General features: G+C 46.2%; 1 protein-coding gene across 1 annotated transcript in view; it reads left to right on the forward strand.

Annotated features, from left to right (window-relative positions):
- Positions 1-17228, forward strand: part of LOC102387873 (pre-mRNA 3'-end-processing factor FIP1-like) — a 46990-nt gene that overhangs the window by 13871 nt on the left and 15891 nt on the right. The window contains exons 4-11 of the mRNA XM_006032118.3: positions 1369-1453; positions 2108-2214; positions 3382-3440; positions 7133-7243; positions 9979-10109; positions 12840-12964; positions 14506-14611; positions 15064-15262. Coding sequence (XP_006032180.2) covers positions 1369-1453; positions 2108-2214; positions 3382-3440; positions 7133-7243; positions 9979-10109; positions 12840-12964; positions 14506-14611; positions 15064-15262 — 923 coding nt within the window. The remainder of the gene's footprint in view (positions 1-1368; positions 1454-2107; positions 2215-3381; positions 3441-7132; positions 7244-9978; positions 10110-12839; positions 12965-14505; positions 14612-15063; positions 15263-17228) is intronic.

Below are 17228 nucleotides of genomic sequence, written 5' to 3' on the forward strand. Positions count from 1 at the left end.
CAGCAGGCAAGGGTACACGGGGCACTCGTGCCTGGTGGCGTGCAGCGCTGGCCAGAGCCACACATCATAGTGAGGAGCACAGCCCCTGCCAAGCTGTCTCTTTCGCCAGCGCCCCCCCACCACGTACATGCAGCCCCTGCACTCGCGCAGCATGGAAGGGAAGCCCCATGTGCTGGAACTGGCTGCCTTCCCCACCTCCTGCTGTATAGGTCCTGCAGCTGGGGGTGATGAAGACGGCTCGCTCCAGTGCATGGGGCTTCCCTCCAATGCTGCACGAGTGTGAGGGCTGTGTGCTGCTGGGCACGAGTGCCCCCACCTGGTGATGTGCCATGGAGGCAGTGCAGGGTCCACACCCCTGCCACACACCCACACCCTACCATCCACACACAGCCCCTCACATATGCATATACCCCCACACAATATACAAGACAAAAATAAATTCTTAGAGTTACGTTATGCAGTCTCTTCTATATACAGTATGCAAACACAAATCATGACAGAAATATTTTTTGTAATAAAATTAAAGTATGTTCTAGTAGGTGTTTAACTTTTTAGTATATGATTTTGGTTCTTAGATTGTTTTGGTTCTAAGATGGCACCCCTGCCCTCCCAAAAAGAGAGTTTGGGGCAGGGGGGTGCAAGGGGAGGGACTTTTGGTGGCAGGGGTTAGGGGGTGGGATTTCTGGTCCGGAGATGGTGGTCAAGGGGCAGGGCCCCTATCAGGGCTATCCATGCGGCCCTTGAAAGCTCACCAACCCTCGTTAAGTGGCCCTCCACCTGAAATAATTGCCCACTCCTGGTTTAGGTGATTTGTTTATGTTCTGCCTTGTCATCTCCAAGTGACTGATGTAAAATATAGCCCAAACTTTTAACGCAGTGTTCTCTGGGGCTTGTAGGAAAGGAATTGGTTGATGTTAATCTAATCCCTACTATTCGGGTGTCCTCGTCACATAAATACTTATGTAGCTGGCTCTTCTGTTGGCAGTCTCTGGGAAGAGCAAAGATTTCCTGGGCCATGGAGCATGAACAACTTTATCCAAAAGATGGTACATGTAGGTCAGAACTGAAGCATGTGTAAAGGTGTGGCATCATTTGCTTATGTGGTATCTGTTCATGGATAAAAAGAAATGTCAAGGCAAGGCTGCCTATGGGGCATCTTGCAGGGATGCTAACCTGTTTACAGTTAAACAAGCCTGCGAAGGATGAGCAATTACACACCCAGCCTCCCAAATCCAGTATTTCTTTTTCATAGAACTATGATGTGAAAGTCACCTTGATGCTTTACTGTTGGACACTTCAGAAATATTTATAGGAAGGGATCTCTGGGTTCAGACTGTCTATTTTATTTATGTCTCTTAAATTTGCCAGACATGCAGAATCTTCTCATCCTTTGCAAGATGCCCCTCAGGAGAGCCGGTCTGTCAGCAATGAAGACCGGGAGATGTCCCAGCACGTATGTGTTACAACTACAACTGGTAGATGTGGCTATTTCTGTGCAGTACACATTCATTACTTGAAAATATTCATGCATAACAAGGCTATAGTGAAATGGTGCTAATATTTTCTTTGTTGAATATAGTGTATTACACTTGTACCATAACAACCAACTTATTGGTGATTTTTTTTTTTTTTTTTTTTTTTTCTCCTCACACTTATTGCAACATGTAGTGTCTCTGACCTTAATGGTTGGAGAGCACTGGAAGCCAGGTATGCTAGGGTCTTTCTGACTCAGCCATGACTCTTGGGATGACTAGATGTCACAAACAGTTAATCCCTCTGTATCTTGGTTTCCATGGCCCAAGAATTTTACCCTTACTCACTTGCACTTGGGGATGAATCTGTTGTAATCCCTAGCAAGTACATGGGGTATTGTAAATGGGGAAATATTGTTTATGAGCAGTACTGAGATCATGGGACGAAAGGTGAAAAATGTATTTGTGGTGAGAAGTATTGACGATTATTTGCTAAGAGGGGGGAAAAGTGGTGCTTATGTGGTGCAATTGTTCTGCCTAAAATGCACATTACGTGAGGCTTTCCAGCGTTGCATCACTGCGAATTTCTTGGCTTTAAATTTTAATGAGTCCCTATCAACTTTTACTACTGTTAGGCCCTTCCAACTGGTGAGGATGACGAGGAAGACAGCGATAGTGACAGTGATGATGATGACGTGAAAGTTACTATTGGCAACATTAAAACAGGAGCACCATCCTACATGTATGTTTTCTGAGTCAAAGAGTCTGCCTCTTTATTTTAACACTTAACTCTATCTATAGCACTTTGGGGGAAGTTGTACGGAAGGGAGGGAAGAGAGCATTTGACCTCACCAGCAGAGTACAATGGCTAGAACGCCAGCTTGGAAGTTGGGTTGGCTTCTGTTGGCTTAAGTTGGCTTCTCTTCATGTCTCACTCAAGGCTACTGGGGAGCCTGTCTGTAAAGTGAGGATAATTCCCACGTCTGTTGTTATGAGGCTGAATGGACTCATACTGGGGACATGCTTGACTGAATGAATTTCAGGTTGGGATGTTGTGTAAGTTTTTAATACCAGTTTAATGTTCGAGGTTTTTCTGGAATCAAATGAAACAGTAGGTGAATTGAATGGAAGCCTTGAAGTCACTACAATTTTCACTTGTCTGATTCTTCACAGTATGGGAACAATGAAGCCCAATTTGCAAATCAACCACTTACTGTCACTAAACTAGTAAAGCCTGACTAGCACTCAGCAGCTAGGCTGTTTTGGAGGTAGCGCTTCTAGTTGCTGTTGGCAACCATCATCTTAAGGAATTATGCCTGTTCTTTGCAGCATATTCTAATCCTTCATTTTAAGGATAACTCCATTCTCCACTAGCAGGGAAGGTTGTAGTTGATGGATCATTTTAAATGGCAGTATACCACCCTTCAATCCCCATTTAATTAATTTTCGTAGACCTTCTGTGTGTAGTTTGCTGTTTCACTGTAAACTAAATCCCTCCCTCCTTTCCTTCCTCACATTCAGTAGCATACATGTTGTCACTGTTCTTTTCTCCTATGGCCCAGGTTCATCCTGATTATCATAAATTTGTTCTCAAGACAGGGTGGTACCTACCAACCTGTGAGTCCTCTTCTGATTCCAGCCAATGCTATCATCCTGCTGCTGGACTTGCATTTCAGTGAACTGTGCAGTGTCTTGTAGTCTTACCTGTACAGAAGAGTCGTGTTTTAAAGTCACTCAAGTTAAATAATACAGTACAGAGAAGCCTAAATAGTGCTGGCTGAGCTAAGAATTTTGTCCTTTCAAGCTCCTGCAGTATATTGAGGCTAGAATGTATTTGGGTTTTAACTTTTGACTCGGGACATTCTGTGGAAATGTCAACGCAAATGTATTCTGATTCTTTTCTCTGTAGGGGGACTCCAATGAATCTAAACCTAAAAACGGGTAGAGGCTATGGAGCATCTGCTTCAGGTATCCTTATTTTTTACCCTCTGTATTTTGACCTATTTTCCTCTTCTTGACCAGGCTTTTCATTGAGGTCACTGACACAAATAGATGAATAAGCTGCATATGTTTTTATATTTTCCCTTCTTTATGGAGAGCTGCATAAAATTTGAGCATCTTTAAAGCAAGACCCACCTGCATCTTTCCTAGAGATTGGTAACTGTCTGGGAGGGGTTGATGCCTGGAGATGTAATAGAGGAATGACCAGCTGGTCCCAAATCATCTGGAAATACCAGACAACCAGGTTATTGCTACTTTAGATTAAAAACAGGGGGGGTGGCATTTATTTGTGACAGTTTCCATTGTTGAGTACAGGATGTCACTTGAGTACATCCTTGGGTCTAGGTTCCAGTTTCCTGACCCACACTGACTGGTACTTGCCTTCAGGAGTAGACATGCTGAGGTCACTGTGGCAACTTGCACCCTAATGTACTAACCACTGGGCATGAAGGTAACAGAATTTGGCCTTGAAAGTGAGCTAAATGGATTCCAATATGGCGCTCAGTTTACTTTGCATTTGTGTGATGAGAGGCCAAATACCTCCGGAATACTCTCTCTCCTCCTATTTGGGGGACTATCCCTTCTCCAGTCTCCATTTTCCCCCTTCCCATTACTCCCTTCTATGATCTGTTCTATAGCTGAGAACTGGAAGTAGGTGCCTCTAAAGCAGGGGTGGGCAAAATGCAGCCCGCAGGCTGGATGCAGTCCATCAGGCCATTCTATTCAGCCCACAGGGCCCCTAAAAATTTAGAAAATTTTATATTCATCTGCTCCTGGCTGACTGTGTCAAAGATGACTAGGAGCCAGGGGCAGTAGGACCCAGGGGAACTGGCAGGACTTGGTAACAAGGCCAGCCCGGACCTGCCCCTCCCCTCCTTCCCCCTAACCATAAGCCTCTGCCTGACCCAGCTTTCACTGCTTCCCTGCACCACATGGTCCCTGGCTGCATCACCAGACCGCAAGAGAAGAGGGCCCACGCTGGTACCCCAGGGCCAGAAGCAGGGGGGGTGGGGGTAGATGCACGCACATCCCTGCATTGAGGGAGGGGGAGAGAGGCAAAAAGAGCAATGAGGGAGGGAGAGTGTGAGTGTGTGCTCATAGGGTGAGTCCCATACACATGCACCCCTGCCCTCACACTGCCATACATGCAGGCCTGCAGACCCACACCCCTTCACACAGCCCAGCCACCCTTCCCCCCCTCCACATATCCAGATACACACCCACACACTCTCTCATACCCACATACCAACAGCCCCCCACAATATACAAGAGTAAGACTTCATTTTAAGCTAGTGTGCAATCACCTCTATGTACACTACACAAACGCATGTAAATCAGGACAAATATTTTTTTGAAATCAAATTAATGTATGTTGTAGATCGGGGGTCAGCAGCCCCCGGCACATGTACCATTAGTGGCATGTGGAGACATTTTTCCTGGCATGCTGGGAGGCATGCAAAGAAATTTGTTTAAATTTTTTTTTATTTATTTATTTTTTAAGTTGCTGCTCTGGCCTCTCCTGTGCAGCCACAAGTCCAGTGCTATGGCAGGCACCGGGTGGAGCCAGAAGAACACAGACAGGGAGGCTGGCTTTATTCTACTGCCCCTTGCTCCTAGGCTGCACCCTCCAGCCTGGCTGGCCCCTGGAGGGAGCTATGGGGGGCTGGGGCTGTGCAGGGTTGCTGCCCTGGAGGCTTCCAGCGGGTGGCAGAGCTCTGGGCCCAGGCAGGCAGATGCCCTGTCCCACCCGTGGCAGCACTGGGGTGCAGAGTGCTGGGGCCAGGTTGTTGGGACAGGGTCTGGGTGGCATGCGGGGAGGCGCCATGGGCAAATTGGCCCGGTCAGGCCCTTAGGAAGGTGGGGGCTGGGCAGAAAGTGGGGGACGGCCCTAGGGTTCTGCAGGCTCGAGCTGTGGTGGGCGGGCAGATGGGGGTGCCCAGCAGCACCAATGGTGGGGCCTGGCCCAGCCCGCACAGTTCCTCAGGGATGGGCCACAGCCACCCTGCGCACATGGGGGATGCTGCCTGGCTGGGGCAAGACACTGGGCTCAGGGGGCTTCTCTCTCCGGGATCAGCCTCCCTACACAGTACAAGCAGGGCAGAGCTGACCCTGGTGCAAGGGCCTAGCCGTGGGAGACCCCTGGATCCTGAGAACAGGTACCATGGCTGCCTCAGCGTGCCCGGGTCCTGGCCTTGCCCACCTGCTGCTCCCCTCAAGGAGCCAGGGCTGGGGCAGGCACTGCACGGAGCCGCTGCACTGCAGGCTCCTGGCTGGGTCAGCCATGAGTACCAGCTGTTCCCAGAGCCCGGGGAACAGCCTGTGGCTGCAGCTTCCACTCGCACTGTACCCAGCACACACAAACACCAAACAAGGAGCTACCTGAGCCCAGAGTCCTGCCCCAGCCAGGCAACATCCCTTTGTGGGCAGGGTGGCTGCACCCCATTTCTGCAGAGCTTTGTGGGCTGGCTGGGTCCCACCTCCAGTGCTGCTGGGCTCCCCGCTGTAGCCCGAGTCTCTGGAGCCCTGGGGCAGCCCCTGTTTCCTGCCTGACCCCAGCTGTCCTCCAGCTGCAGCCTTCCTAAGGACCTGGCCAGGCCAGGCAGCAACTCCCCCGGTGCCTGCTGCTCCCTGCTTCTCTCTCTCCTTCTCTTCCCCTTCTCATCACAACATGCTTAACAAGGAAAAAAATTCACAAGTAAAAAGGCAGTACATGATGTTTTATTTATTGTCATCAGGTTTTGAATTTTTAGAAAGTCTGGTATTTACTGTAATAAAAAAAAAAAAAAATCAACATTGCTTTAACTATGCGGTGCATCCTGCCATGTATCGCCCCCACCCGTTTTTGGTTTTTTTTGGTGGCGTGCCGGCACTCTAGCACTTTACAAGGTAGACATTGTGGGGTTTTCGGCACTCTGGCCAAAAAATGTTGCCTACCCCTGTTGTAGATGTTTTATTTTTAAAATATAATTTAATATTCTTCTGGTTCTGATATGACAAAACCCCTTGCTGAAAAGAATATTTCCCGGAGCAAGGGCTTTCTGGTGGCAGGGGCTAGGGGGCCGGTTTCTGATCACAAGATGGCGACCAGGGGGTGGGGCACCAGGCGAGGGGCAGGGTTACTGATGCGGCCCTCGACAGCTTGCCTGAACTCGCTAAGTGGCCCTCCACCCAAAATAATTGCCCACCACTGCTCTAAAGCCTTTCTCCTACTCTTCGTGATTGCAGTGGGGCCAATATAGGATCAGTCCCAAAAGCCAGACTAAAGGTATTTAAAAGTAAATGTGTACTTTTACGGGGAATCTTCCAAGATGTCACAAATATTTTTATCTGAACCAAATTTCAGAGATGACCAGATTACTCTGTTTATCACCGGTTCCAATATATTTTGAGTCCTGTTTTCACTCCCTCTCCCCACCCATCTCTCCAAATATAGGAGCTATAATATCATGTCTATAACAACATTAATATACAGATTACTGGTAGCGTTTTTACTAGAAAGCGAGACAGTTACATTTAGAAATAGATGTTGTAGAACCGTTATTTAAATTCATAATTGATAGTAGCTCTCTGTTTTTAAAATTGAATAATTTGCTCATCAGATTAGTGGATTAGAAGCATTGCATTAAAAGTGGTAACGTTTTATTTTCCTTTCTTCAAAGCCAAGTTACAGCCCAAAGGTATTGATTTGGATGCCCCAGGGAATATAAATGGATTGCCTGTTATAGAAGTGGATTTAGATTCATTTGAAGACAAACCATGGAGGAAACCAGGTGGGGCCTCAAAGTTTCTTGTGGTAAATATTTTCTGCTGTTTTAAATGGGTTTTTTGGTTCACTTTTTTTCATTCATAATTTATGTCAAGTTGGTGCTGGCTGGGCTGGGAAAGTCTAGACAGTCCAACTCTTGTCTGAGCTGCCAGTGACCCATTTATTGGCCTGAGTTATTGAGCCATGTGCAAACTTAAGTGGTGATTAGAAGAAATTAGACTGCACCTACCTGTATCTGTTAATCTAGGAAGAGCAGATAACTTTTTATTTTATATTTTATTCATGTTCTGCTTCCAAAAATACACTATTCTAGTATTGGTGCAGTAGCATTGAATCCCAAAGTCAGTTGAACTTCTTAATCTTGACTTTACTGGACTATTGATGTGTGACTCATTGTGAGATGTGGTCTCCTTTTCATGCACAGCAGCTTGCATGCTCTGTCCCCTCATGACCAAACCCAAAGGCACACCAGGTGCAGCTTTATAATGTCAGCATTCGTGGAGGGAAGTGTCAGATGCTGAGGGAGTGATGAATTTGCTTTTGGTAAGTTAGCACTCAACCATGTAACTCCTCATGGTAATTGACTCTAGTGGGAGCTTATATGGGTTTGTGAAGCTAGTGATAGAAAAACCATCTGTCCAGAGCCTTGTTAGGAACAGATTTAGTATTAGTTGGGAGGAAAAAAACTTCAGAGGAAAAAAGAACCTCACCAAAGCACCTCTAAGGAGGAAAAAACACTTGACTTTTAGCGTCAGAAAAAGGTTGCCTCTTCCAAAAAAAAAAAAAAAAAAGAGGCAGTATTGTATAACGCACCGAGACTAGATAACCTTAGGTAGGCCATCCTCTGTGTCTCCACTTATCCTTCTGTACCATGGCGATATTGACCCCTACCTTTACACAACACCAAGTTCTCCAGAGAGTATTTCACACAGCAGTTTTTAAGCTATTTAATGCGTGGGATGCTTTTTATCTTCCCTACCTGTACGGGGGGTGGGGGTGAGTTTTTTCTCCAGCAAAATGACTCTTACAGGCAAACTATGAACTGCTTTAAATTCTTTCAGTTCTTCGGATGAATTTGACTCGAAACTAATTGTAAAGACAGAGATCCAAATACATATCCTCCCACAAATCTGTCAACCCAAGCATAAAATCCACCTGCACTTTGTCATAATGAGGAAGGAAGAAAGCTAACGATTTTTACTTACCTTTTCAAAAATACTACTAGGCCAAGTAAGTAGTATTGTTTGTAAGGCTGCCTGTGATATGCATTTGTGTCCTGCCCACCTGAAACGGAAGGGCAGTGGGATACACAGAGAAACATGTGTTGCTCTATCAAGGTATCAGACACTAAGCACTCTGATATGGAGGGGGAGTTAGAACAGATGTAAATAGAAAACACTTTTCTTTTTCTTCAGCAGATCTGTCGCTGACTACAGAGAGAAAAGCTAGGGGGAAAAGCAAAATTTAAGCAGTGAGGGCAGTTAAGTTCAGAGCTACAACTGTGGGAATCGTTACTGTTCTGCTGAGCTGGCTCTGGACCAAGAGTGATCTGTGTATCTAAAATGTAATATTGATTTGATGTATGAATTGGAGAAAAATAAATGGAAAAATTTGGCCCATGTTTCATATTGGATGGTTCCATATGCTACTCTAGTAGCCTGTCCCTAAACCCTTTGGGCTACAACCTAGGTATAGACTCCACTAGCTAGTCACTCTCATTAGGTCGGGGAAGGGAAGGGGAAATGTTGTGTTATTGAAATACTGATAAAAAGCCTAAATATGGGCTGGTAAAGCAGATCTATTAATTGCATGTCGCTAAATTTGAGTGGGTTCAATTTGCATACCCTGGGGATGTGGCAGGAAGAGCAACTACCGGGAGAGAGAATATATGTCTTCTTGCAAAGACCCAGTGGTGGTGTGACCAGTCTGTCTAAGCCCTAATGTTCTGTAACTGGTTAAACCAAAAATGTTTCTGTAGCAGGTATAGTGAGGGTGTTCAGTGATGCTAGGAGGCACTGCTGTTGTCCCCTTTGCCGTGAAGTCCCATCTGCGCTTGTCCCGCTCCATCTTCATTTCCTTTGGCAGGGAATGCCTGGCCACATCTATTTAACTGGCTGTAGTCCATGCTGAAGTAGCACATTAAACATCACAGTGAGTTAATGCTTCTTGGATGACCACAGCTCAGATCACAGCCAAACAGTGAGGCTCTGTGTGGTCCCAGTTGTACCAGTAAGGCACGTTCCAGCTTAGCTTGGCTTAACACCATGGTCAGGTCCCAAGCAGTGAATCTGACTGAAAAAAGCATAGGCAATGCAGAACAGAATAGAAATGCATTGGCAAAGCTGTGGAAGGGGGAAAGCCTCTATCACCAACCTGCTTGGTCCCTTGCTATCATTAGCACTTGACTCAGCTGCAGAATTATAGATAAAATAGCTAGGGCCCTTCTGAAAAACTGAGGTAGTGAATAACTGCCTGTGAGCAGCAGCCATAACCCTCTGATATCCTGCCTTTGTGTTGAACCTTTTTCCCAAAAAACTTCAGATTTAAGTAAGATGCTGCCATCTTTGGGCAGGAACCCAGCAACAGCATTCAACACCACTAAACAGCATTAAATGAAGAACAAATCTAATTCTCTAGAAGAATAATTGTAAATGCTCTGTTTAAGCACTTTTGGCTCAATCTGAGTGTGCAGACATCTTCACCCAGACTTGCCCTGTTAATTTGTGGCGCTGCTTTTAGGTGCTGACCTTTCTGATTACTTTAATTATGGATTCAATGAAGAAACTTGGAAAGCTTATTGTGAGAAACAGCGACGACTTCAGCTTGGATTGGACCCCTCCCCTCCTATCAGCACAGAGAATAAGATCACGGTAGGTAACCTTCTGTGCAGCATGTAGCTGTAATTCAAGCATCTTTCTGTTTTTTGAGTAAGGGTATAAGAGGGGAAGCTGGCTAAAAGGATTGCCCTTCTAATGTCGTTTCAGGAAAGGTAGACCTAAAAATATCACTTAATTCTTACAGTCTCTCTGCTTATGTATGGGCACGTCTACATGAGACATTTACTACGGAGTTGCTAAAGTAGCTCCCCAGTAAATGTCTCTACACGTGTCCCTTTTATGCTGCAGGAAACTAATAAACTCTGCAGCAGATTAATACTTGTATTTACAAATACTGTGTTTCTGCAGAGTTCTTTGGTGCACCACAACGCACGTGTAGACACTAACGGAGCTGGCTGAGGCACAAGGGTACTTCAGTGTGGGGACTGCCTTCTGGCTAGCCCTGCACTAGAGCACCCTCATGCCTCAGCCAGCCCCTCCGCAGCATGTTGAGCTAGGTTAGAGCAGCCCTATGCCAGCAGGCTGACCCCCCTGGGTCCCTTGCCAACCAAGGTTACTCTGATTCAGCTCAGCATGTTACGGTCCCAGGTACATGAATGTGGCATGCCAGGGAGCAATATATGTATAGGTAGATGCACCTAATCACTCCTGTTGAAGGAAGAGCTCCAGCCTTTGACAGGCTAGTATGAACCCCTATGGGACAGCAAGACTCGGGTGACTCCCCAGAGAAGCCTGTGTCCTTTGTGGGGTGTTGAGGGCGGGATGGTAATACTGTTAAGGTCTTTTGGTTAGGAGCTCAGTGTTGGGGAGACTTAACTTGTTCAGGAGTCCTGCGTCCTGCTTGACAGGATGCAGGACTACAAGGGTAAGGGCGATCATATGCCTAAAATTGTCAAAGATCTTGTGAGGGAACAGCTTAAGAGGCTGGACATCCACAAATCAGCTGGCCCAGATGGAATGCACCCAAGAGTGCTAAAAGAGTTGGCTGACATTATAGCATGACCAATGGCAAGGATATTTAAGAACTCATGGTGCTCAGGAGAGGTCCCTGAAGATTGGAAGAGGGCCAACATAGTGCGTATCTTGAAGGAAGGAAGATCCAGGGAACTATAGGCCAATCAGTTTGACCTCAATCCCTGGAATGATCTTGGAAAAAATCATCAAAGAAACCATCAACAGCAGGCTAATGGAAGGCAACATCCTGAGAGAGAGCCAACACGACTTCATTGTGGGTAAGTCTTGCCTGACCAACCTCATTTCCTTCTATGACCAGGTGACACATCACTTGGACAAAGGAGAAGAGGTTGATGTTATGTATTTAGATTTCAAAAAAACCTTTGACTTGGTCTCCCACGATGTCCTCATGGTAAAATTGGGGAACTGTGGTCTTGACAACCTTACGGTCCGATGGCTGGGAAGCGGCTCCTTGGTCAGACCCAGAGAGTGATAGTCAATGGAACAGAGTCAACATGGACAGGCTCACAGGGTGGGCAGATGAAAACCTGATGACATTCAACACGGAGAAATGCAAGATGCTCCACCTCTGGAGAAAACCCACATCATACTTACAGGCTTGGCAGTGCTACACTCACAAGCACCATGACCAAAAGACATGGGGGGTCATGATTGACCACAAGATGAACATGAGCCACCAATGCAATGCCGCAGCTGGCAAGCCAAATAAAATTCTGGCTTGCATCTACCGATGCGTCTCAAGCAAGCCCCAAGAAGTCATCCTCCCACTTTACTTGGCCTGGGTGAAGCCACAGCTGGAGTACTTTATCCAATTCTGGGCTCCACGCTTTAGAAGGGACATGGAGAAGCTTGAGAGAGTCCAGAAAAGAGCCACGCACATGATTAGAGGTCAAGAGAACAGGCCTTATAAGGAGAAGCTGAGAGGCATGGGACTCTTCAGCCTGGAAAAGTGAAGGCTCAGGAGTGACTTGGTGGCAGCCTATAAGTATATAAGGAGTGTGCATCAGGAACTGGGAGAACATATGTTCACCAGGGCACTCCAAGGGAAGACAAGGTCTGATGGTCAGAAACTGCTGGAAGACCGTCTTTTAAACTGGCCATAAAGAAAAACTTCTTTACCATCAGAGTCTCCAGAGTCTGGAATAGACTTCCCCCCGAAGTGGTGCAAGCACCCACTCTGGGTACCTTTTAAAAAATACTTGGATGCTTATCTTGCTGGGGTGATCTGACCCCAGCAGACTTCCTGCCCCTTAGGCAGGGGGTTGGACCCAATAATCTCACAAGGTCCCTTCTAGCCCTAATGTCTATGAAATCTATGACTTAAGGCTGATCTGTGGGGCACTTCTAAGCTGGACGGGATCCATGGCCTATTCACTTCTTGGCATCTCTGCTGAGACTGTATCAGTTGTGTTGGTGACTTTTTTGTGGTGCCCATCACCAAGCAGAAATAGGATAGTAACATGTCCCTGGGTAGGATTTGCCCTGGTGAGATAGAGGCTGAAGTCTCCACATCCCTCTTTCAGTTCCGCAAGATAGAACTGAACAAAAACAGGACCATACTTGGGTTAATTTAAACCATAGGGTTTCAAATGTACGTTGAAAATAGAGAGGCCATCCAGTTTGCATCTCCACATGTTTGGAGACCATGGTTTCAATTGGATCACTACAGTGGTGTTCTGCTTTCTGTGTTGGAGATGTTTCTATTACCAAGAGTGGATCTGTGTTGCATTTAATGCAGTTGGTAACTGAAGGCACCAAATGCAATTTCCCCTCCTTGTACCCTCTCAGGTTCAGCAAGGAAGGACAGGAAATGCAGAGAAGGAAGTGGAGAACAGCATCATCAAAACGGAATTCAAAACTGACTTTGTGGCACTTGTAGGAGGGCGCATGAAGGCTGGGCCTCCCCCAAACAGGTGAGGAAACTTCCAGGCACCATTTCAGAGCCAGCAGCTGTCACATATTGCACACTGGACAAGGTGGGATTCAGCTGGTTCACCTCTGAATTTCTCTCGTGCAGACTTTACTCAGAATTGGCCGTGTGTCTGGGAATGCTTGTTCCATTTCCTCACCCAGTTGGCATCCTCACTGTAGCACTCTGTGGGTGGGTCCAGCCTGTTGCTTAGTTCAGACATTCTAGCTTGCCCGTGCTAAGGGAGGGATGAAATAAGACACATCCCTTCTTTTGCAGCTTTAGTTTTTGGGCTGTTGGCTCATCATCATAGGCCTGATCCAGTTCCCTTTTAGCTGGCCTTTGCATTGCCTTGCTCAGAGATGGGTCCAGTGCTTGGCAACTGCCAGAAGGAACTACTTAATCTCAGAACTGCCTGCTGAATGATTAGTATGAGATCAGCTGGACACTTGATGATTTCTCCCCGAGGAAATGGTCCAAGGAGGGTGGACAGTGTTTAATGCTGATCCTGGTTGGCAGCCTGTGCTGGACAAGTCCTCTTACTGGCAGTATGAAACTGACTGTTTTCTGTAAGGAGTTTGGGAAGCTTGGTTACGTGAAAGCAAAGGAGGTTTTTGCTCCATGTAATCCAGGACTTTGCACAATTCTGTCTACATCCAGGGACCAGTTCAGTACTCTCATCCCACCCTTTACAATGAGGATTTCGTCTCACTAGAAAGAGCGCTTCAAGGGCCAAATCTAGATCATTCAAACTAAAGCCTTTAATATCTACCCCTTTCCATTTAAGCGGTTCATTTACTTTTTCGTGCTTCTCAACAGTGAAATGAGACCTGTCAGTTCTGTGTTTTCCTGCTCACATGTGATACTCTTCTGCTGAGCTTTTCCAAAGTCTTTTTACAATCCAGAATAACCTGCTCCTACAGAAATTGCTCCCTAGCATGGCAAATATGCAACAAGGGGAGATTAGGTTCAGGAGGAACAATGGACCTGTACTTCTTCCTTGTCTGTCTCTTCCACCAGATTAGAGTCTGGTCCCCTGTTTTTGTGCAGAAACATTTTATTGTGGGGCCCAGTAGAGCTCTCACAGTAGTGTGCTCCTTCCATAGAAAGAATTAGGCCCGGGGATGGAGAGACAGAAATCTGTCTGAGGATCAGAGCTGTCGCTAAAATAGCTGTGGGCCCTAAGGTGTCTGCAGCTCTTGGGGAGTCGGTTATGAAGTAGTGCAGAGTCTGGGATGTCTCTGAACCAAGGGCTGTGGGTGATTAAGCACCCGCCACTCTTGTTGGGTTTGATCCTGTATCCCCTGCGGTAATTCCATTGAGATCTGCTGAGTAAACAAGGGTGTTTTGAAACACTCAGGATATTCATGGACTTAGCTGCTCCCACTGGCAGTAGTGTGTGCGATACCTCTTGATCATGTGCTGATGATGATTTAAGGAAACCAACTCATTCCCAGCAAGCAGAACTCAGTTTATGCTTGTGTGAAACTGCCACTTCTAATGTTTTTGTGGAATCTTAGAAGAGATGTACCTATTTTGTACCAGGAAGCTGGGTGGGACGATCGACGTGATTGGTGGACAGGCAGGTACAATTAGGAGAGTAGAAGGAAGACGTCGTGATAAACATGCCTCGGAGGAAAATCCCATTCAGGTAAATGGTTTGGATCTGTCTTCACAAACATTTGATGTTGCATGTGCTTCAATGAACTCTCAGCAACTGCCTGTCCCAAAAGTGCTGGACTTGGTCCCTCAGTGTGGGATGAAGGATGTCTATAACATAACAGACAGTCAGTCCAAACATCCAGTGATAATTTGGTCATTCCCTTGGGGTGTGGGACCATCTCCTAGGGAAATGGGTTTGAACCTAGCTTGGCTCTTATCACAGTCTGGAATTTGTGTTAGAGAAGATGTCTGTTTCAGGGTGGTCCCTTGCAAACTGGCCTGGTGCCATCTCCCCCAGAGTGAAGGATAAAAGGCTGGGAGAGAGTCTCCTTATCTTTTTTCCCTTCTCTGTAATGCTGGGGTTGCAGGCCATAGGACGTGCACCAGCAGCACATGTCAGTGGGTTAGAATTGCAAGTTATCTGTTTGTTTTCATGTTAAGGTCCTTGGAGATCATGGAAATAAGCCACAACCCCCACAGCAGCCCCAGCAACCATCACAGCCTCAGCAGCCACCCCAGCAGCAGCCATTTGCACCACCAGCAGGCCCCCCACCACCTCCACTTGCTGGGCCGCCACCACCACACTTTCTGCACCCTCCTCCTCCAGTTACTTCTGTCCCTCCACCCCTGCACCCTCCAGGTAGGTATTTTCATGTGGTGGTCTTACTCATCCGGGGGCATTCGGTTTGCGGTTTAAGGAAACTAAAGGGATCCCCAGTATAATTAATGGTTGTAGCAGGTCACTGAAGTTTGATTTTTAGATAGAGGTGCCATGTATGATTGCCTCTCCCAACCTCTACCTCCATGTGCCCTAGATCTGTGTGTGTTTTTAATAAGAGCTGCTTTTCCTTGCAGCGCTTTGCTTTTTGTCAGTTGCTGATGACACCTGAGCCTTGGATACCAGGGTGATAGTATATAGGAAAGTGATTAATATGGATCTTCGAAGGAAGCTGGGAGTGGAGGGATTGCCCTACTGGATCAGGCCAGTGGACCCTCTATTCTAGGATCCTATATGATGATAGCTAATACTAGATACTTCAGAGGGGGGTGCCAGAACCTCCATATTGGACAATCCTGGGGTAATGTGCCTATTGGACCTTTTTTCTTAGTCTGGATCAGTCAGTGGTTGGATTAGGTCCTGAAGTAGCAGAGCATGTCTCTCGTATCTATTAAATCCATATCTTTTTGTTGCACTGGAAGTCTCTGAATATTCTTAGAACTTGAATATCCTCAAATTTTAAATGGATATTAGACCTGTACTTTTTTTGTTAAGAAAAGTAGTGCAAATGAGGTAACTAGTAGGCTTCTGGCAACTAGTGAATACCTCCACAGTGTCCTTGAGCTGTGCACCCTTAAGTCTTTAGGTGGGTATGGAGACTTCACAATACTTCAAGGTGACATCAGCTTAAACTGTGTTAAAGTATTGTGAAGTCACCCAAACACTCCACCTACTGAGGATGTTAAACCTAGGATGTCAAACCTGATGAGATGGGAGGGGAGAGTTATTTTGGTGTAAGTAGGTGACATTTTGCATATGAGCAGTTCCACTGTTTCTTCTCTGTATTGAATTGCTTGGCATGCTCTGTATCTCATGACTCTTGCACAGCAGGGAGAGAGACTTTGATGATAAAAATGTGCTCATAAAGCTGCTCATACTGGCAGGAGAAGCTGGGTATTTGCAGAAGCTGAAATTATTTTCAATTCATTTTTAGAAAATGAGTCCATTTCCAGTTGATGGCGTCCCTTACTGTATAATGCATGTGGTCAGGATAAACCTGTATACTTCCCACCTAATTTTAAAGAGCGACTGCTTAGAGGAAAGGACCACAGGGTACTACTTGGAATAGGCCTCTGGACTTTGGAAGGCTTAGGTTCTACACTCAGGGCTCTTGATGCGTGGTGTTTCCATCTCTAAAAGATTATGCAGGGAGACTTATCATTAATGCTTTGAGAACTTCGAGCTAGAGATGGACAACTTGGGAGAGGAGAATCAGTTCAGTGCATGTCATCTCTTTTTACAAGTGGGCCTGTTGAGAAGACTGATGACTGACTGTGGCTGACTATAATCTGTAGTCTGTCTTATCCAGGGTAGCAGAAGCACAACATAAGCTTTGGAGCACAAGTTCAGGTTACACAGATACTTTTTCTCCAGACAAAAAAAATCCTTTCTCAAAAAAAACCCCAAACCCTGCCAGTCCTGGTTCTTCTGTTTTGTGTGTTGATACAAGCCCAGATTAGGTCTCCTGAAAAACTATTTACTCTGAACAGCCAGTTTCATTCATTTTTCTTTTGACCCAGTGTTTCGCAAATCAGTCTCCTAGAGGAAAACCAAGTCATCTTTAAACGCTGGTGCCTTTTCACCAGCAGGTGTTCAAGACCACTAGTTTTTAGTCAGTCTTCCACATTTAAGGAGAGGGTTGGGGCCAGATGATCCAAAATTGCAGCAAGGTAATTGAAAGCTGCAAGTTCCAGTTCTGATTCCTTTCTTCCCTCCTATGTATGCCTGCTTCTTTCAACTGACCTTTCCATTTATAAACCAAGCAGTCTGTTCCTGATTCCTACCCTGTCAGCACCTTCAAGGCATGAACTACTCTGCATTTCTGTTC

This window comes from Alligator sinensis, unplaced genomic scaffold (assembly GCF_000455745.1).
Source record: "Alligator sinensis unplaced genomic scaffold, ASM45574v1 scaffold626_1, whole genome shotgun sequence".
Classification (NCBI taxonomy): Eukaryota; Metazoa; Chordata; order Crocodylia; family Alligatoridae; genus Alligator; species Alligator sinensis.